The sequence below is a fragment of the Chionomys nivalis genome, chromosome 3 (genome assembly GCF_950005125.1).
Source record: "Chionomys nivalis chromosome 3, mChiNiv1.1, whole genome shotgun sequence".
NCBI lineage: Eukaryota > Metazoa > Chordata > Mammalia > Rodentia > Cricetidae > Chionomys > Chionomys nivalis.
In genome coordinates, this window is record NC_080088.1 from 34,090,818 (window position 1) to 34,112,730 (window position 21,913).

The 21,913-nt window shown below is 37.3% G+C and overlaps 1 protein-coding gene across 1 annotated transcript in view; it reads right to left on the reverse strand.

The window, feature by feature from the left end:
* Positions 1 to 11,197: 11,197 nt before the first annotated feature.
* Positions 11,198 to 21,913, reverse strand: part of Pros1 (protein S) — a 71,036-nt gene continuing 60,320 nt past the window's right edge. Inside the window, exons 13-15 of the mRNA XM_057764575.1 lie at positions 18,091 to 18,239; positions 16,303 to 16,528; positions 11,198 to 12,472 (exon numbers count right to left, since the gene is read on the reverse strand). Of these exons, the coding sequence (XP_057620558.1) occupies positions 12,312 to 12,472; positions 16,303 to 16,528; positions 18,091 to 18,239 (536 nt within the window). The 3' untranslated portion in view covers positions 11,198 to 12,311. The remainder of the gene's footprint in view (positions 12,473 to 16,302; positions 16,529 to 18,090; positions 18,240 to 21,913) is intronic.

The window sequence follows — 21,913 nt, forward strand, 5'->3', positions numbered from 1 at the left end:
TGCAAATAGGCCAAACAGTGATTCAATTAATACAGTTTCAGTGTGGCTATTTTAGGAGTCTGGGCAGCCGGGAAACAACCAAACAGCCTCTTACGACAACAAATTTGCAACTGCCCTAGCTCCTACAAGATCCACAACCTAGTAAATGGCTAACAACACAGATGTAGCTAGTCTTTCTGCTGCCAAATTATGACACACAGACGACTTATTATTATTTGCTAATAATTATAATAATATCTTGATCAATAGATCAATAGGCTTGTTTTAACTAGCTCTTATAACTTAACCCATATCTTTTCATCTATGTCCTTCTATGTGGCTCGGTTGCCTTTACTTTTGTAAAGCCCTTACTGCTTGTCTACATCCCTGGCATCTCTGCCCTTCTTCTCAGCATCCTCTGTTTCTGAAATCCCACCTAGCTATTTCTCATTCAGCTTTTTATTAAACTAATCAGAGTGGCATGTCTTTACACAGTATAATCCAATATCTCATAACAGATAGGGTACATTCTAAATGGTCTCCCCAAGTTAATATGCTCAAGCTTACTGAGCGGTGTTAGAGAGTTAAAAGGTAGAACCTTAGAAAGTTACCTAGGGAGAAAGTGAAGCTTTCAGTGGTGATCTTTTGAGTGTGAGATGGGAGTAAATGGACTGAGTGGGAAAAAGGTGGTGGATGCTGGACAGCAGAGAGTAATGGAAGTTTTGCATAACAAAGTATGTGTAGACATTCCTTATGGAAACCTACTATGTATAAGCTAATTTAAAAATATATATCTAAAAATTTTTTTTGACCAGAATTATCTTGTCTGTGTGGATAATGCTGTTCCCAAAAGACTGGTTAATTTATGGAAGTTTAAGCAGAAGGGACAGGATACCTCCCTACAAGTTATCAGTCAGGGATGCCCCATGGACCCCCAAAGCAAACACAGGCTATTGCTGCTGACCTTGGTAACTCATCATAAATACATGATAAAATCCTATTACTGGTATTGGCCAGTTTGTGGTGGCACATGCCTTAATCATAGCGCTCGGGAGGCAGAAGCAGGTGGATCTCTGTGAGTTTGAGGTCAGCCTGGTCTACAGAGAAAGTTCTAGAACAGGCTCTGAAGCCACAGAGAAATACTGTATCAAACACACACACATGAATGTGCATGCGCACACACACACACAAAAGAAAAAGATGCTGAAGACATCTTTGCACGGCATAGAGAAATGAATATACAGCTGAAAATACAGTATAAATGAGCTTTAGTCCTGGCCCTAGTGTAAAAGCTATCACCTAACTTAGACCCTTTTTCCCCATCTCATCCATCAGGAAAGGACATAGCATTTAAGGTGCTATCTTCAGTCCAGATGAATCCTTTCCTTGCCAGTAACTGGACTTGCCAACTTGCAAAAACAAATTTCTGTCATTTCCAAACTGAAGTAAAACATGATTTCTGGTGTGTCTGTGAGAGCTCAGCATTTGAATCAATAAAGGGGGAAAAGTCCACCTCTAGCACTGCAGACAGCGCCATTCAGTACATCAGAGGACCTCCTGGAACAAAAGGCAGAGAAAGGATGGACCTGCCTTTTGCCCTTGACATCAGAGCTCCAAGTTCTGTGACCTCCAGGATTTACATGAAAGAACTCTTTTCTTCACAGGTCAACTGTCTGAACTAAGAAATTTACTATCTACTTACTGGGACTCCAACGTAATTTCACCCCTGGCTTATCTTACTTTCTAAATTTTTTGTTTGTTTGTTGTTTTGCTTTGTTTTGCTTTAGCAGCATATCATAGGAAAAATTAGTGTGTATTACCTCTGATCTACCCATCTACCTACTGTTTTGCTTCTCTGGAGACCACTAACTCAGGGGATGAGTTAGATCAAAGTAAAGAAACTGATAAACACATTGTAAGTATACCAAATATAATGGAATGACCTTAAAATGTCATTATTTTATTTTATATGAATTTTAGTCAGAAAGTCTAAGTCATGGGAAAAATAAGAGGCTAAGTCGTTCAGTCAAGGTTAGAGTGAGATGACAGAAATGAGATAAGGTAGAGATCTTCAAAGAAAATGAGCTTATGTTTTGGCTCTGTTTGACTTTATTGGCATGAAGCAAAATTAAGGTTGAAATATAAGTTTATCTTTAAAGACAGATTGAGAGGTAGAAAAAGAACTTCGGGCAAAAACACAAAATGTTTAAAAATATGGAGTTAGTTTTTAAGTCAGGAGGATGAAATTGGGTCTGTTAAATATAAGCAATTGTGATTATTTTTCTTTGTGGGTGAGTAGAGTTCACTTCAGTTATTCTCAGAGATGTTTAAAGTCATGATAAAACACTCCTTCTGTAAGAGCATTTGAAAATAATGACATGTACAGGTTGACATGGATTGAAGATTCCCTTTGAAACATATCTGGCATGATTTGTGGGTGTGGGATGTTCTATAGTAATATAAGTCATCTGTTTTGCCCAAGATATAAATTCCAGGAATGAAAAGAAAAATGTGATGTACGTTTGCATGTCAATATCTTTCTGGCCAGGTAATATCTCTTTAGAGTCCAGTGCATTTTCCTCTAAATCATCTGGTTATGATCTTAAGCAGGGGAAACTCATTCTTCTTTCTTGGAAAAGAGAACACAAGCATAGATAATGTCCATGTTTCCACTTTTCTCTAGGCAATGCTCTGCTGAAAATACTCAAAAAAATCTATTATTAAGACACTCTTCTAGAAGAAGTGGTAATGAAATGCATGACAGTTCATCACAGCAAGCTAAAAGAAAAAAAACACAAAAAGTTCACATCTCATTCCTTTTTACTTTATTCCCTGATTTCCACTTGTACCTCAAAACTTTGATGAGTCGAGGTTTTCCATGAAGTGTTTGGTATTTCAGTAGGCAAAGAGATAGTCTAGAAATATGTAATGATCCCAAAAGAATAATGGAATATATGTCCTCATATTGATGTATTTCTAATCTAGCTGGTGAGAAAGCAGGAATTCATATGTAATGGAATTTTTTTATTCAAAAGCATTTGCTACTTTTTGAATGCTGTTTACTGGTGTGCATAGAGTATTCACGCCTTCATTAAAAAAATATAATTTACAGAGAAAGCCACTGTAAAATAACAACACAGGATACATTAGGTACAAATGAGATTAAGTGCTACAAAGGTGAATAGAGGCTTGATTCTGGAAAATTCTAAATAATGGTAGAGATGCCTGTCTTACTGGCATGTAAAAATATATAAAGCAAGTTCCATATGTAACAATGCTTATAATTCTGATAATTTAGAGAATACCAAGTTCAAGGCCAGGATAGGCTATATAACAATATCCTATCTCAAAAAACACACAAATAAAATTAATAAACATAAGCTAAGTAAATTAAGAAAGATGTACCAAAAGATATTAATAAGAGCTACAAAACAACTAATTTAATGAGGCAAAAACCCTGGTCAGGAAAAGTAAGCAGATACATAACCATGGTCATTGGAAACACTCCAAAGAACTTGGTTATAAAGCAAAGTAACTAGTGGCCAGGAAAACAGTGAACTTATAAAAAGACTTAACTGTAGGACTAACCCAGCTCTTTCTTTGCTCTTTTTGTTTTTGGGGTTCTTTTATTTTTCAGGGGGGTGGATTTTGGTTTTTGAAGACAGGATTTCTCTACATACTCCTTGCTGTTCTGGAACTCACTCTGTAGACCAGACTGATAAACTCACAAAGATCCTCCTGCCTCTGCCTCCTGAATACTGGGACTAAAGGCATGCTCCACCATTGCCTAACTACATTGAATGAATCCCTTGGAGAGGGTATTAGTACCTCAAAAGCCCACCCCTTTCACCTTCATGAGGACTTAAATTTAGACCAGTGTCTAAAGAAGCTTTCCAGGAGAGGGTAAATGAGCAGTTAAGGAAAACAACTGAGGGAATGTGGTAGCATCTCACCTTTATTTCTAATTTTGTTGGTTTGACTTATGCAGTAAACTGAAGGAGCAAATGAAAACAGGTGTATATAAAATAGTGCTTTAAGAAAAACACTGTATTCGTCAAGATTCACTAGATATCATAATCAATGTATCAGATATATATAGGTATTAAGAGAAAATTTGTTTTAAATTATCTCTTATTATGGTTTGGGTATTAATTGTCTCCTTCAAAGGCCATGTGTTGAAGGCTTATTTCCCAGCAGGTAGCACTATGAGGAGCTGGTGGAGCCTGTTGAAAGTGTGACATGGTGGAAAGACGCTATGTCATTGAATGAATTCTTTGGAGAGGGTATTAGTACCTCAAAAGCTCACCCCTTTCACCTTCTCAGCCTTTTTGGAATACACAGCTTTGCTCTGTTACAGGCAAACCCAAAAGGTAGCATCAAGTGACCATGAACAAAAACCATAAAACAAACTAAAGGTTACTTCTAAGTAGTTTTTCTCACATATTCTGTGATATGGAAAATCGATTAACACATCTATAAAGACATAAAAGGAATCACAGAAAAGAATGACTTTTCCCTTTTGAGTTAGATGGCTAATGTTCTTTTCATCTCCAAACATAACTATCTATCTATATATGTGTGTTTTGCTCAATCTCACAGTCCAGGTGTCTAAAACAAGATGGTGTTTGTCACACTGTGTGTAGCCTACAAATAGCAGATGAATAAATGGGTTTGTTATTTACACCTCTTGCAAATAGAAAGTGCTCAGAATCTGCATAAGAAAAAAACTAGAGATAAATGATGAACATGAAACAAACAAGAGATTTGAGAGTAGTGGTTCAATTGACTTTTATTATTGCAGTCTTAAAAATCTAGCCCGAGGGAGAAGCTAATTAGCAGCATTTTCACCAGTCTTCACACAATGACATTTAACTGAATAGCTTCCTGCCTTATCCCACAGAGGCATAATAGATGACAAAAGAAATCAGAGACAATTTATGGTGTGATATCTCTAGCTGATATTTGACCATTAGCTCCAACTCCACACTATTACAACTTCATCTCCACAGGTTGATATCCTCACTGTGAATAAATTATTAGGGTATCATTCCGACCCACTCTTTCTCTTTCCTTATGACGTTTCATCTCTCTCTCTCTCTCCCTCATTGTCTTGTTGGAGGATGCCGCTAGTTAGTTCCTGGCCACTTAGCCCTGAAATAATACAGAAACTGTATTATTTAAATCACTGCTTGGCCCATTAGCTCTAGCTTCTTATTAGCTAACTCTTACGTCTTAGTTTAACCCATCTCCATTAATCTTTGTATCACCATGAGGTTGTGGCCTACCAGCAAAGTTTCAGCAGCGACTCCATTGCTTTTCCCTGAGTCTACCTTCTTTCTCCCAGCATTCAGTTTAGGTTTTCCTGCCTAGTTCTGTCTCCCTATAGCCCAAAGCAGTTCCTTCATTAACCAATGATATACACAGCATACAGAGGGGAATCCCACATCATTGTCTATTTCTGTGTTTGTTTTGTTTTGTTTTTACTTTTTACTTTTTGAGGAGGGAACAGAAGTCTTTGTACTCATAGATAAACACTACGGAAACCAAAAAGGTTAAACATGCTCCAAAGGAAGATATGTTTTCTACCACGGAGGTTGAGAATTGATGTGGTTAATAGCCTGGTGACCTCTGTGTGGTCAGTATGGCCAGGCTACACTGGAATACCCATGACTTTTGATTATTAATAATCCTCTTCAGACACTTACCTTGAAATTGTTTCTCAGATAATCTATAGAACCCATCTTTATGGAATATGTCACATGTACTTTACAAATGAGAGCAGAGGTGATATCTGTATGACTGGAACTATACAAGATCCTCCCCAGACCCTTGAGTTGTCACATGTATTCAATCTGCAGAACTGATCTCTATGGAAGAGGTCACATATACTTTAGAAAGATTTTCAATATAATAAAAATTTAAGCTTTCATGTACATATATGATTGAGTTAATTACTATAAGAAAACTTTCCCCTAAATTTTTCTGTACTTCCAAATGCCTAAAACAAACTGCCTGATGTCACATGCTTAAACTTTACACCAACACCAGCTTCTGAGTTGTGTTGGACCAGACTTCCTTCTTGAATCACATAAGGCACTATTCTGCTGACCTCGGTGTTTGCAGAGACCCCTACAATTTTTTGTTATTTGTTCATTTCCTATAAATGGAGACTTTCCTGGCCACCCAGACCTGAATAACCACACAGAAAATGTATTAATTACAACACTGTTTGACCAATAACTTAGGCATGTTCATAGGTAGCTCTTATATCTTAAATTAATCCATATCTATTATTTTATATTTTACTACAAGGCTTGTGGTATGTTACCTCTTGCTTCTTGGGCAGCTACATGCTTCTACCTCCTTCAGCAGATGCATGACATCTCTTTGACTCCACCTAGCCACTCTATATCTATCTCTTCTAGCCTGGTAATATTCTGCCCTGCCATAGGCCAAAGCAGTTTTATTCACTAACCAATAAGAACAAATATACAGGACATCACAAGTCATCTCCCCTTTTCTGTTTAAAGAAAAGGTAAGGTTTTAACTTTTACATATACCAAAACAGGTATTAAGAAAGAATTATATTTATAATATTTAGTCTATTTGTATGTGGAAAGTTTCATATCTAATTTATCTTTTATCATAACTATGGAAAACTATAACTGTATGTTTTCAGCTCTTCAAAGAACCCAGAAACATATAATATTTCCTAAGTAATCAGGAAGGGCTTTGTAAGCAACTTCCAAAACTCTAGAATTTACAGAGACATCTCACTACCTGGACACTCATCCAATGTTCTTCTGTAACATTGTATGCACCCATCTTCAGCCTACTGGCTGATAGTTTTTGGCAGACTTTTCCATGAAGCAGGAAATTTAAAAGACTGTCTTGCTTATATTGGCCATTTGTCAGTAACTTTTCTTTGTATCCTGCATAAAGTCTGGCACTTTCTTCTGTGAAGCAAGAACACTAAAGGACCATCCCACATTTTTTAGTCTGACAAAGTTTACTTGTTCCTTTCCTGTGGGTCCTGCATGTCCAGTTTATACAGCACACCATAAAGCAGTCCAGGCAAGAGCACTTTCTTGCCCAAATGATAAGTCTTGTCACTTGAAGGCAAATTCCATAAGGAGTTTCTCTGATGCCCATCAACCTCTCCATTAAGAAAAGTCTAAGTTCTTAAAATATTAAAGGCCATATTTTTGTAGGTCTTTGAAATGTTGAAGATTATCTGTCTAACTGAAATATATCTCTATATATCTAGAAACCTAACCAACATGAGAACAAGTTTGACTATTATAAATAAATATTTATTAATCTGTAATTTTTAATGATATATTAAATTTTTAAATGAACTTCATAAGTACAATATCTTAAATAAGAACAGGAATATATATCATATACACAGTGTACCAAAATCGACCTTAAATTTGTATCAATAGACCAAGAGCCATATCAATGCAAAGTATTCATCTCTATATCATATCCCCCTTGTTTTATTTTATTTTTTAGAAATTGACTGTGACCATTGATTACTTATAATCAAACCCCTTTAAATGAAAACAAAATTTTATAAATGATCATTTTGGGAATTTGGGTGTAGTTTTCTGCAAATTGTTTCCTGCTGTTGGTTGGGCAAAGTATTTTTAATGTTCACAGAGACTTTTGCGGGGTCTTGTTCTATCAAACTACATTACCATGGAAGAAATCCACAGGTTCAACTTCTGTGGAAACAAAAGTAGAGCCTCTTTTCCAAAGCAACATATCCTTAGACTCAAATTTTGAAGTCAAGATACTGTTAATATATATTTGTTGGTTTAGCTTAGCAGCCAATACAATGAGATGTCTCTCTGTATTTAGCTCATTCACAGTCAAAAAATTTAAAGAAAACATAATAATATACATAATCCAGACTCTCTATGTATAAGAACTGTATATATTCAATCTTTATGTGGCTTATTTTTCTTTACTCCTTTATTCTATGACTGTCTGTACTCTGTCTTTTTAAAGAATTTGTTTAATTTTTTTAAAACTCTTTATTGCTTTTAATAACTTCCTATACTCCTTTTCTCTCCTAAGCCTGTGTACATTTTTAAACACACCGTGTCTCATTCAAAGGTCTTTTAAGTCTGAGTCTGTCCTATTGTGTTACTGAAATCCTTTTTTGTCTGGAGTGCTTTTTCTTTAATTGCTAAGCTGGCAGGGCTAGGACCAACTTGGTGGCTCTGCCCGTTTGCTCCACCCAGTTCAACATTATGGGGGGGGGGGCATGTTCAATGCCTCTGTGAGCCATGCACACCACCCAGCTCCAGAGACACAATCGGTCTATGTAACATGCTGTTCACAGACTCCATTTAAGTGTACAACCTCCTAAAAGAGTCAGAGTTCATTCTGCCAGCATGAACCAGGAATCTGTCCCAGTTTTTACTGCTTACACCAAGTCAGGAAGCCTTCTCTTAAAAAGAAAATTCAAACCTCTGCTTGCCACCTGCAAACAGAGCCTATATGAAAAAAATATGGCTACCAAGAAGCTGCATTTGGCTACTGCTTTTGTGGGTCTAGAAGCCCTCTTTTTTTGAAGATTTTTTTAAGGTCTTATGTGGATCCATGCCCTCAGATGATGGGCACCATTATACAAGTAGAGATTGCTCATTTGTTTCCTGGCCACCGAGATCTAACTAATCACACAGAAACTATATCACTGTTAGTCCAATAGCTAGGCATATTCCTACATAGCCCTTACAGCTTAAATTAACACATTTCTATTTTTTTAATATTTTACCATGGGATTCATTGTTTGTTACCTCTTACTTCTTGGACAGCTACATGGTATCTGCCTCCATCTGCAGCTACATGGTGTTTCTTTTACTCCTCTTACTCTCTATCTCTATCTCTTCCAGCCTGGCTATATTCTGCCTTGCTATAATCCAAAGGAGTTTTATTCATTAACTAATAAGAGCAATATGTGTAAAGAAGGACATTCCACATCAATTTCCTACTTTTTATTCAAAGATATTCTCTTTTCTATTTTAATCTTTATCTGTCCCCCTCTTATCTTTCTTCTACTATTCTTTCTTTCAATCTATGTTTACTCTTTCTTTATTCCCTCCCTTTGATTCTTTACTCATCTGTTTTTCCCCTCACCCTGATGTTTAATCTTTTATGCTCCTTTGGTTCTTTTTGGTCATCTCTGTTTATGTCTGTATTATCACCATGTATCTCTCTTTCTAGTATTTTCCTGTTTTACTTTTTTGAGGATTTCTAGTTACTTTATATCACTACTTCTTTATGACCTTCTCTTTCCAATCCTTTCCCCCTTGACGGCTTTCAATTTGTCACTGGCTACTTCTATTTAAGGATTTACATAAAAATAAACATTTCATCTATTTTCCTATTTTGTTTGTTCACATTCTTCATGTCATCTTTTTGTATCACTTCTGTCTTCTCTCCTATTCTTTATCTTATTAAGTCTTTCAATGAATTAATCTTCACATCTTCTTTGTCCTTTCTAATAATTTCTTCATCTTTGGCTTCCCACCTGTGTTTACATATAACACATGCATGCCACCACCATGAATAAAACCACCAGCAGCAGCAACACCAATCATTCTCCTTTATCCTCCTTTCTATCTCTTTCCACAATTATTCAGTTTCACATCTATCCTTATGTATACTGACACACTCACATATACACAGGTTTCAGGATTGAAGGACAGTGTTGACTGAGGGTTCTGTCCTTCCTGGTCCCTCAGCTGCTCAGTTACAAAGAAATACACAGAGCTCTACATTAATTATAAACTGATTGGCCTATTATTCACTCGGGCTTCTTATTAACTCATAACTTATTTTAGCCCATAATTCTTGTGTGTTAGCCATGTGGCTTGGTACCTTTGTCAGCAAGGCAGTCACATCTTGCTTCCTCTGTGTCTAGGTGACAACTGCAGACTGAAAATTTCCTCCTCCCAGAATTCTCCTGTTCTTTTTGCCCTGCCTCTACTTCCTGCCTGGCTAATTGCATTAAAATGCAAGTGACAGGGTACAGATGATTGTCCCACAGCAGGAGAGGAGGAACACATAAAGTAAACTGAGAGTAAGTTTGGGTCTACACTTTATACTTCTGGTTTTCCAAGAAAAAATTCTGATCTTATGAAGCTAATGAGTAGCCTGGGTTGAGGCCTAAAGCTCAATGGTGAACCCAATGAAAGTAGGGATTGACTATCCATGCCTTTTAATCTGTAAAAATGTAGATTTGAAAGCAAAGGAGGGTTTTCATGAACACAATGGAATAAGATACCTGGGTGAAAGCACAGAGGAGACACTTGGAAAGACAGGGCTTGTTTATAGGGAAATGTAATAGAAATCAATGTGTGTCCTCATTCACTCAAAAGCCCACTAAGCTTTCAATGGGAACCCAATGGTTATCCTGGTATGTAATATTATTTAATGAGAAGTTTAGAATCTCCAAAATGAAAATTTATTTATTTCCCTTCTTTTCCTTATATTTCTCTATTTTTCTTGTGCCTTCATTTTATTAGCATATTTTAATTAATTAAGCATAATTCTGTGTTTCATTGTGGCATTCCATTCATGTATATAATGTATTTTGATCATATTTACTGTTTTCTTCTTTTGTGTTGAGTATATTTGTGTACATAGGAGATGGGTCATACAAATGTGGAATCATAGAATACCTTTCTCGGTTCCTCTCCATCATAATTTTTTGAGATGAACCTTGAGCTAGTTCCAGCTGGATTGATTGCCAGTGAGTCCCTGGAATCTAGCTGTTTCTGCTTATCCGCTAATGCTGTGGATACAGGACAAGCCACCACACACAGTATTTGATAAGTGCTAACTCAGTTTGTCATGATTGAACAACATGCATTTTATCCACTGAGTCACCTTCTCACTCCCATCTTCTTTCTATACCAGCATAATCAGTAGTCTTTTGCTGTAGTTCATCACTTATTGTACATAATGGGAGAAAACTTACATTCCATAAGTCATCTACACAATGGTCAGCAGGCAGTCTGCACTCGGTGTGTGTTATACTTGCTCTTGTTCCCTTTCTGAGCTTTACTCTACAACTGATATAACCATTCGCCAAATATTGCAGAGCTGCCAGTCTTTCAGCTGGAGTTCTTCTTATACATGAAAAATCAGATGTACATTATATAATTTTATGCTGTAAATTATTCAAATAAAAACATTACTCAAATACTTTAAAAATACATATAATTTTTATTATTTTTCATGTGGTGTAAAATATCTACAATAAAATAAAATGTAATTTCTCAGATGGCAACAAAATGTCTGATGCACACCTGAAATGATCAATTCAGGAACAACAAAACAGCCTGTCCCTTGCAATGCATTACCAGCAAATGCTTAATAACCTTTCCTCCATGCTTCTTTCATTACAGAGATAGAACATAACAATTTCCAGCATTCCCATTATCATCATCTTTTTGTTAAAAAACCTACTTGACTTCTCATCACATTTTCAACTTCAACAATCACATTCAAGTCATCTAATGTAATTAAAACCCAGAGCACCAGAAATTTAATAATTTCTCTGCGTGTTGACTCTCCTCCCCACCACTAAGGATTGCTGCCTTTCTGATTCAGCCCTGAGGTGGTCAAGTTTGGGAGACATGTCCAACCACTGTCCACACCCCTTCCAGCTTAACCTGATGTCTTTGATAGAAATCAAGGCCTTGGGGGCAGCATCCCAAGGGCTGCTGTCCCCATGAAAATCTGTTCTTGTTCTCTACTTCACTGATGGTGTTGATCCAAGTGTAAAGCTAGGAGGAAGAAATATGAAGCCTGAGCAAGCTGCTTCCCTCTCCAAGGAAATACTTTGGTGTAAAGCTTTGAGACGTTATAGTCAACCCAGAATGTTATCAGCTCTGCTGCTGTCATAATGGTGGGGTGGGGAGCAACAAAAAAAAAAACACAGTGTCTATCTGCAGCTGTTAGTATTTAGCCACACAAGCCTTTGTTGGGGTTTAACTGATACACTTCTGAGAAAAAATGGAAATTTAAATGCTACTTCAAAGACAGTGAAATCTTACATTTAAAGTAATAAACTAAATCAGTGTGATTTATAGCAAATAAACTGAAATTTAAAGATCTCATGTGCTTCATTATTTAACTTCTAGACTACAACAGAAGCAAGACTTTTTAAAACATGATTCATATAACAAAGATCTGAGGGACAAGGTACCACATAATTTCAAACATTGCACATCACAGGTAACACCTGCCAGCTGGTGATAGAGACAGGAGCATAATTACAAGGGAAGGGATATTATAAGCTCAGAAAACAGACTTCAGACATTATTCTGAATCTTCCTAACTGACGGACACGAGTGAGCTCTAATGTCATTGTGTTTAGAAACGGCTTCATCCAGATCCAGTTGCACACCGTTGATGTTCACCTCCATGCAGCCACTGTAAAAGGCGTTCAGTGGTGTGGCACTGAAGGAAATATCTGCCAAGAAAGTGTCTGACCATTAGTCTAATACTACAGCATCTTGTTTACAGTTAGAAGAATTACCCAGGTTTCACAATTTTAAACAAATTCTAATACTATAGAAAAAATTGCTATTGTGATTCCATTTACCAAATACATGTTATGCTGGGCCTGGAACTAAGCATATCATGAGTCATTCTTATTTCATAAACACAGTCTTTTCCACCCAAACTGAAGGAAGAAAAGAACATATGCTTATGATATTTCGTATACACTATAAAATACTATACATCAGTTTCTCTTTAAATTTGAGCAATATTTTCAGTGCCATTAGATCGTCTCTTCAACTCTGAATTGTGCCTTAGAAATCCTTTTTAAATGTCATGACAAACATGCCTTTTTATAATTTCTGGAACAAAAACAGATTTTATATTTCCCAAGAAATAGTTTCTGGCTGAGCATAAAACAAGTCATAATAAAAGCCTGACTTTTATGTGATAATACTGTCCTACAAAATAACCTTTTGAATTGTTGCTTAGTGAGTCGTTTAAGGTCATTAGAGCCACTGGGCTTTGCCGCACTTTTCAACTTGAGGGTTGTCCTCAAGTCTCATGTCACATCTTGGGTTTCCTAAAAACTGTAGTCCAAGGCACCCACCTCCTTCCTCTCATTTGGCATTTCTCCTTCATGGATTTGAATTCACAGTGAACATTCATTATCTCTTGTTCATCCTTTTCAAAAGACATTATGCCAAAAATAGAAACTTCAAAAATTCTTCTTTCAGGTTTGCAACACAGTGATAAAATTCCTATCAATGAGCTAAAGGCATCTTTTAGGAGTCCTTTTCAAGTATGGCTGATGTCACCAGTTATGCATTATTTTATCCACAATGCCATCACTGACAATGACACTAATTTACCCACAGGATACATAAAAATATCTATATACTAGATAAATAGAAATTAGTTTTGAAAAAAAAATTTCAGACTGAATTTCCCCTTAGCTTTCATTCAGAAAAAAATTTAAACATGATTAGTTTATACTCATAATTATTTCAATTTTTGCCTTCTCTCATTTTTTCTCACTTTTCCTTTAAAATCAACTACACTTAGTGTTACTGCAAATTTTGTATTTTTATGCCTTTAAAATGAATTCATTGTTTCTTTGATTTGCTAAATTTGCAGTCAACTAATTTTTGAATAAATCTCAATACAGAGGTCACTGGCTCATCCAATTTAACTGCATCCATGCTTCCTAATAACTAACCAAGCTGGTGACTTGAACTCTATGGAACTTTTCTACTTATAACGTTTGGAACCCATTTCCTTCCATTCTCCAAGATATCAGAAAGGGTCGTGTAAAGATGTGTCTCTGACTAAGGCAGCTGAAGAGCTGAATGGCCAATAGTTATGCAGGAAGAGGTTTGGCAGGATTTTCGGGGAGAGAAAAAAAGAGGAGAAATCTAGGCATGCAGGAGACATTAAAGAGATCAGACGTATGGTACAGAGTAGAGGTAACCAAGCCACACGGCAGAATGTAGATTAATAAAAGCAGAACAATGTAAGTTATAAGAGCTAATGAGATAAGCCTAAACTGATGACCGAGCTTTCATAATTAATACTAAGTCTTCATGTCATTATTTGCAGGCTGGCGGCCCGAACAAGAAAGTACTACAACCAAAAAAAGCACTGTGTCGGGGACATTAGGCCCTTGAGCATTTAAAGCAATAAAATAAAGGTTATGAATCCAGACATCAAATTCAGAATTCTCCACAGAATAGTCCATAAATAGGACTGGAAAATGCTTCCAAATAATTTTGTGTCTCTCTTTTTGCTTTTAAAGTCAGGGGAGGGGAAGGGAAACTGCACTCGGGATGTAAAAATAAATTAACAATTTTTTTTAAAAAAAAAAAAGAAAATTCAAAACATGAAAAAAATGAACTGGAATCTTATTCTGGATAAAGAAAATCTGAGTATTTTAAAATTTGTCTTCTCCAAATTTAAAATAAAAATTGTTTGGCTTCTAAAAGATTTAAAAAATGCTGAAGCCAATATCATAGGTACAATATTAAGTCAAACAAGAACATGAGCTTCCTCCAATTTTCCCCATTTTTAATATGCACTCCTACCATGAAAGGATCAATGTCAGATGCCTAAGAGCTATCCTTTAACCTACCTGCTCTTTAATCATGAAATTCTGATTTTATTTCTGCTTCTTTGGATTCACTGTGTGCAGCTATTCAATCACGCATGTTACCACCCTAGTTCAGCAGTTTCCTTATTGTTAAGTGACGATAGTAGTTTCCACATCACTATTCTGAACATTTAAATAATTGATGCATTTGAGGACCCTGAATGGTGTCCAGACTATTGTGTGCTTGTCAATGTAGCGTGATTATTAACGCTATTATTACTATGCCCTCAGGTTACTCCATAGCCTCTGAACTCGGTCAGCTATACCCACATTTGCTTCCCTACCTGCTCAATTTGTTTATCCAGAATTAAATTTTAAAATTGTAATATTTGTATGCCACTCCTTTGTCTTAAACAGTGTAATGACACCCAGGTCTTTTACAACAAAACCCTAAGCTAAGTCTATTAGTTACCCATTCAGACCTTTTATAGGCTCATCCTGTACTACCTCTTGATCCAGAATGCCTTAGTCATAGTTCCGTAATATCCTAAGCTGACCATTGTACCTCTATACACTGCAGTGCACACTCCTGCCACCTAGTTATATTCACTTAACCCTGTAAATAGCAAATCTATACTTTAGTCTTTTATTCAGAGAGATTCTTCTTGGTTCCCACAACCAAATATGGTCCTTATTTTCATGTTCTAAATCAGACTTGTAATTTTTCTTCATAGAATTCATGATAATTTTAGTTATTTTGATATCTTCTTGTGAGTTGTTTAATGTCTGCCTCCTAAAATAAATTGTAAAAGTCTCCATTGCAGAGACCATTGCTTTTTGCTTATCTGGGCAAATGGGGTATTTATTATTATTATTATTATTATCTCATACAGTACATCCCAATGGCCCTCCTCCCTCCACTTCTTCCAGGTCCTCCCACTTCTTCTCTCCCCCAGATGTTCTTAATTGATGAATTAAATATAGAGTGAACAAATATTGGATAAGTGATGGATAAACTAAAGTGTTGAGGTTACAATATTATCATAAGAATGAAATGACATATTCTTTCTGGTATAGACCACCAATGTAGCAAAAAAACAGTTAGTCTCACTTTACCATTAAAAATACACATACCAGCCGGGCGGTGGTGGCGCACACCTTTAATCCCAGCACTCGGGAGGCAGAGACAGGCGGATCTCTGTGAGTTCGACTCCAAAACCACAGAGAAACCCTGTCTCAAAAAAAAAAAAAAAAAAAAATACACATACCAACCTAGTCTACAAGAGCTAATTCCAGGACAGCCACCAGAGCTACACAGAGAAACCCTGTCAAAAAAAAAAAAACAAAAAAAAAACAAAACAAAACAACAACAACAATAAAAAAAAAACATACCAATGAAATGCTGGTATGAGCCTTCAAAACAAGTGTAAAGAATATTAGAAATTTTGTTTTTAAATGTTTTGTTACTAAGATTCCATGTTTAAGATATTATTAATTTGGCCAGATGTGCTAGTGCCTGCCTTTAATTCCAGCACTCAGAAGGGAGGTTAAGTAGATCTTTTAGTTCAAGGCCATCCTGGTCTACGTCATAAATTCTAAAACAGTCAGACCCCTGTAAAAAGACCCTATCTCAATAAAAACAAACAAACAAACAAAGCCAGAAGACATTTTATTTAAAACACATTTTAAGAAACAAAGAAAAGGTAAGGAAATACCTGGAATGCCACCCAAGTAAGTGGCCACGTTTCCTTTGATTGCATTGTCCAAGATGGCAAGCTTTCCTTGGAGATCTTTAGAATAGATGGCATCTTTCCTAAGTGTGGTCCACAGTTCTAGGCCATTTCTGTTGACATTGCAGTTTAGCTGGGATTGCTGATCAGAGCACAGAGGTACGGCCTCTATTCGAGCCACCACTGAATTTTCAACAAATACCAGAATATCCTAAAGAGCAGAACAAAGACTTCATCTAAACAAGCACCGAGGGCAAAGCCTCTTAGTTAATTAAGTAATTAATTAACTAAGATGTAAATGTTTACTGGCCTCTGAAGATTAAGTTAAATCAGCTGAGTTACATCATCAACTAAAGGAAACTTATGTGCTGTGCCTCAGGAATACTTATGTATACAAATCTCCCGAATTTCAAAAGCTACCTATGGAAAAGGAAGGGGGTACTTTGTGTTGGGGAAAAAAAATCAGAGTTCTTTAGAATGTTTCAAAGTAGAAAGGTTTGTCCGGGTCGTTCAAGTAATCACACAGTCCAAGAACAATGTGAACAAAAAAAAGAGACCAGGCATTGGGAGCAATAGTTACAGTAGGTACGTGGAGAGACTCAAAAAAAAATTCTTTTTATTTTGCTTCTGGCATTTTCAAAGGTTTCAACTTGCTAAGGGTGACCTCTTCTGCTAACTTAGAGATGATAAAGAGGAAATATAAAAAGTAAGGCAGAAAAAAAAAAAAAACAAAAATGGAGAGAGATGCTATGATGGTTCCCAGAGAGTAAATGTAGTCTGAAATTGCCTCTCGGGTTGAGGTACTAAAAGGAGTGAAAATTCTGTGCTTCCCAGCTCTGGATAACTTGAGGAAATCTTTAACTTTATAAACATTCCCATCCTGAATTCATCAAATCATAAGGCCAAGTCAGGCATTTCGGTACATTCTTTAATCCCAGCACTTGGGAGGCAGTAGCAAATGGATTTCAGTGAGCTTGTGACCAGCCTGGTCTACATAGTGAGTTCTAGGACAGGCAGGGCTACACAGGGAGACTGAGAATGGGGTGAGGCGGGACAGGGATGATGTGTAGAGCTGTTATAGAACAGAAACTCACAACAAATTACACTCTAATTTGCAAGATGAATCCCACCTTTTTGTTTATTACAGTGCAAACAAAAAATCCAATGTTGGCATTAACAAGTTGTCTGCAAAAACTTGCAAGAGTGCACAGAGCAGGACCTGGAAGGAGGTGTTAGCAATTAGCACTACTAGAGATTGGAATGGCATGGATCTCCTGAATAAGTTTGTGTTTCTATCTAAGACTTTCCTGTTCTTCTTCATTCTAAATTGGAGTCAGCAGAAAGAAATTAAGGGGAATGGTTTCAGTTTTCTCTTGTTTTCCTGATTTACTTGTGGAGTAAAAGACTAAAGTGCAAGAAAGAACAATTACAACTGTACAGAAAGCAGCTGAGAGCAGACTGTTATCACACCCCTGTTTTGTGCACAGATAAGTACCCATAATACCTCACAGATTCTGAACCTGGGTAGATAGATTTGTATGCCCTCTACGATGTCTTCTAGCAATCTGAATATGTGTGTCATGCCCAAAGCAACCTGTTCACGACTTTTACATCCATGATAGCCCATGCATGAGTCTACCAAACCATAGCTCTAGATGCAAAGGCTTCTCAATACACCAATATCTTTTCCTTTCAGAACTTGGATATCAGCTGACAAGTCAGGGAAAAAAGTCAAACAAAAGAGAGGTTCAATTATATTGGGAATAAGGTTACCTGAGAATTTTCAGAGCTGGAGTCCAACAAGGACAAGGCAAAGGGCACTGTGTCTCCAGAAACCAAGGCAAGCATAATTCCAGTGCCAGTGGATGGACGGATATTCAAGGTCATATTTATTTGCCAACCCTCTGCATTGGTTACATTATCTATTAAAATGATAAACAAAGTGGGAAAGAAAGTAATCATAGTAATTTTAACAGTGAAAATAGTAATTATTAATTGTTATAATCTGATTAATATTCAAAGAAACTTTGTGAAATACTAAAGACTTTAATGTCTTTTCTCAATGAAAAAAAAAAAAACAGAACAGGTTTACTTTATTTTTAGGTGCAACTAGAGTCTCCGCATTTCCATTCCTCCAAGAGGAAAATTCTGGACTGTTATATTAAGGGGCATTCCAAACTTCTCCTGTTTTCTCTTTAACTCTCTCCTGTTTTTCTCTCTCTCTTTAGTCCTCTCATGCAAATTCACTAGTGTTCGGACCGCAGAGTGCTCAGATCTTCCAGGACACATTAGAAGGAAGGTCAACAGATTCACTGTACTCTTATTGATATAAAAGTCATCAAGCTCCCCCATTATTACTCAGTTCTCCAACAATGAGAGGGGGAAATATGTTCCTTATAAAGGGAGAGAAGATAATCTGGTAGCCGAGAAATACCATGCAGTCCACTTATGCTCGGTGATATTCTTGCTTTAACACTTTTCATCTTTAAATTACTAAGCTAGCTATCTCCCAAAATGGAGCCCAGGAATAGGAGGTATGTGTCTTGATCATTGCTTTGTTTTTCATAGCAGATAACGAATATTCACTGAATTTATGTTTTCAAAGTACAGGCATTCACCCCTAATTACAATCATGTAATGGAGACATACATGACAGTGTTCACCTAAGATTATGTCTCCTAGTGAAGTTATAGTCGGCTTTCTTTACATAAGTCTATTCTGTGATGTTCACCAAATGATGAAATTGCCCAGTGACACAGTGATAGTTAGCTTTAATCATCAACTTGACATAACGTGGAATTAACTGGGAGAAAATTCTTAATGAAGGGTTGTCTACATTGAATTGTCCTGTGGGCATGTCTATAGGGAGTTGTCCCAGTTAAGTTAAGTGATGCAGAAAGACACAGTCCACTACTGGTGGCAGCATTCCCTACACTAATTGTCCTAAACTGTGTAAACATGGAAAAACTGAGCTGAGCACAAACAAACAAACAAGTGAGCATGCGTGCATTCTTTTCTCTCTAGTCTTGAATATGGGTGTGACTAGCTATTTTAAGTCCCTGCCTCTGTAACTTCCCCAGTATGACCTGACACTTTAGCTGAAATAAATCCTTTTCTCCTCTAAATTGTTTTTGGAAATGAAACCAGGACAGGCACATTGTTCAGAACATAGTCACTCATTAAGGTTCACAAATTACTTAGCCTCATGTACTTTTAAAAAGTAGTTTATAATATAAATGAAGTCTTCTTCATCTATTGTGAAGTAATAAGCAACAAATTTCATGTCCCACTTGGAGTCTTTGAAAGGGTAAACATGAATGAAGAAATGCTTTTCTTTTGGCTAGATGTTCTTCTATTTAGCTGCATATACTGAGACTACACTTCTCATTACAACTGCTATGCATTGAAGCATGACTGATAAAAATTCAGAGACTGAAATTGGTGTTCAACCTGAAGATCTGAAAACCAAAGCAGCCAGCCACTGGCTCTTACCTCGATCTCAGTTCCGAAATGGCAGTCCTGCCTCCAAGAATCTCAGAATGAGACTGTCTGAGAGCTGTTTCCTCCCATTTTAGAATTTTTCCTAGTTCTGGGATTAAGGTGTGCATCACTGAGATTAAAACCATGCACTATCTGGTTTCTATAGCAACTAGTGTGGCTACTAGAATTAAAAGTGTGTGCTACCTCTGCTTGGTAGTAAGGCTAGCCAGTAGGCCTGTTTGAGTCTCTGATCTTCAGGCAAGCTTTATTTATGAAAATACAACTGACATGCTACTATAAGCCGGATGGTGGTGTCGCACGCCTTTAATCCCAGCACTTGGGAGACAGTGGCAGGCGGATCTCTGTGAGTTCGAGGCCAGCCTAGTCTACAAGAGCTAGTTCCAGGACAGACTCCAAAGCTACAGAGGAAAAATCTGTCTTGAAAAACCAAAAAAAACAAACAAACAAAAAATTAAGCAAAGGATATCAAATCCATACTAAAATGAATACTAAAGTGTGTGGAAGTTAAAACATTAAATATTAATTATGAAGTAAGTCCTTTTCAAGCTATCCACAAAATAAAGTAATTTATTAGCTACAATGTAACTTATTTTAATATCTTTCTCTGGAAATTTCCTCCAGGAAGGGACTCTTCAGGAATCATTGTTGCTTTGCTTTTTCACTGTAAAACCAAACAATAATGTGAGCTGGAAGCCAGAGTTCACAAACAGTCCCAGAATTACAATTATGACAGCTGCAAACAAGTCCTACTCCTGCAGATGAGCCAGGGATGAAACAGGAAGAGCCTACCTGCCCCTGGGGCATCAGCGAGGTTAAGGTACTATTCAAACTGTACTTGGAATATAGTTTGTCTAACAAGCACAAGGTTAATATCAAGAAAACTCGGTTAATAACATTATTAATATCAAAAATAATTTGCATTCTTGTTGGAAAGATTCCTTCTGATTCTCATATCCCTTTAAATAAGCAAGCTTTTGAAGGATGGGCCATTTGACCTCTAGCTGGGAGCTGGTGAGCTTTCCTTTACACCCTTCCTGCCTTGAACAAAAGGTCTGTCACTCCAGCCAGACTAAGCTCATGCCAGCACCAGCTATTTCCAACACTCCGTAGATGCTGGGAGATAATTACACAACACGTGGAGCTAATTGCTCAGCTCTGGAAGGGAGAGCCTCTCAGCCAAGGCTGCTTTGCTATCACAACCCTCACTGAACTCTAGATGACCCTACGATGATTTCCACTTAGCTCAGAGCAGGGGCACTGACCCTGGTAGCCTAGCAGAGAACCTTAGAAGGCTAATAAAAGGCAAACTAAAGAGACAGTACCGTGATTGGTGGGAAGGCCCCTACTGTGGCTGAAAAAGCAGGCTGTTTGGTTCATTCTGCCACCACCTCTGGTGTTGAAGCAACAGGTCTAGCAAAGGGCTTCCCTGAACTGGCCTTTTCTTGCTTACTTTTACCAGTGTGGGCTGTGTTGGTAATATGATAAAGAAGCAGTACGAACAACATCAAGGAAGTGAGATAGATGCGGTGGAACCACAGTGGTGATAGGAACAACAGACGAGTTGCCAGCAGGCTTAGGTGGCAAAGCAGCAAGGCAATCAGCTGCTTGACAGCTGGAGAAGAAGCAGCTGAACAATTCAAGAGTATCCAGAGCAGGAACAGGCAGTGGCAGGAGCAGAGAGGGTAGAGAACTGAAGAAGAAGGTTAGAAAGCTATAAAGAGCCAGAAAAGAAGCCGTGCAGGCCACGGTTACCACAGGAGGTATAAAAGGTGTCAAGCCTTTAAGGCCAAGGGGTCCCAGATACCCCAGCGCCAGGAACTGATGTGGGATTCCCCTCTATATGCTACGAATGCCATTGGTGAATAAAGAAACTGTCTTGGCCTGTTGATTGCGCAGAACTTAGGCAGAGAAAACTAAACTGAATGCTGGGAGAAAGAGGGCAGAGTCAGAGAAAAGCCATGGAGCTGACGCTGGAGACAGACATGTTGAACTTTGCTGGTAGGCCATGACCTCATGGTGATGCACAGATTAATGGAGATGGGTTAAATTAAGATGTATGAGTTAGCCAATAAGAAGCTAGAGATAATGGGCCAAG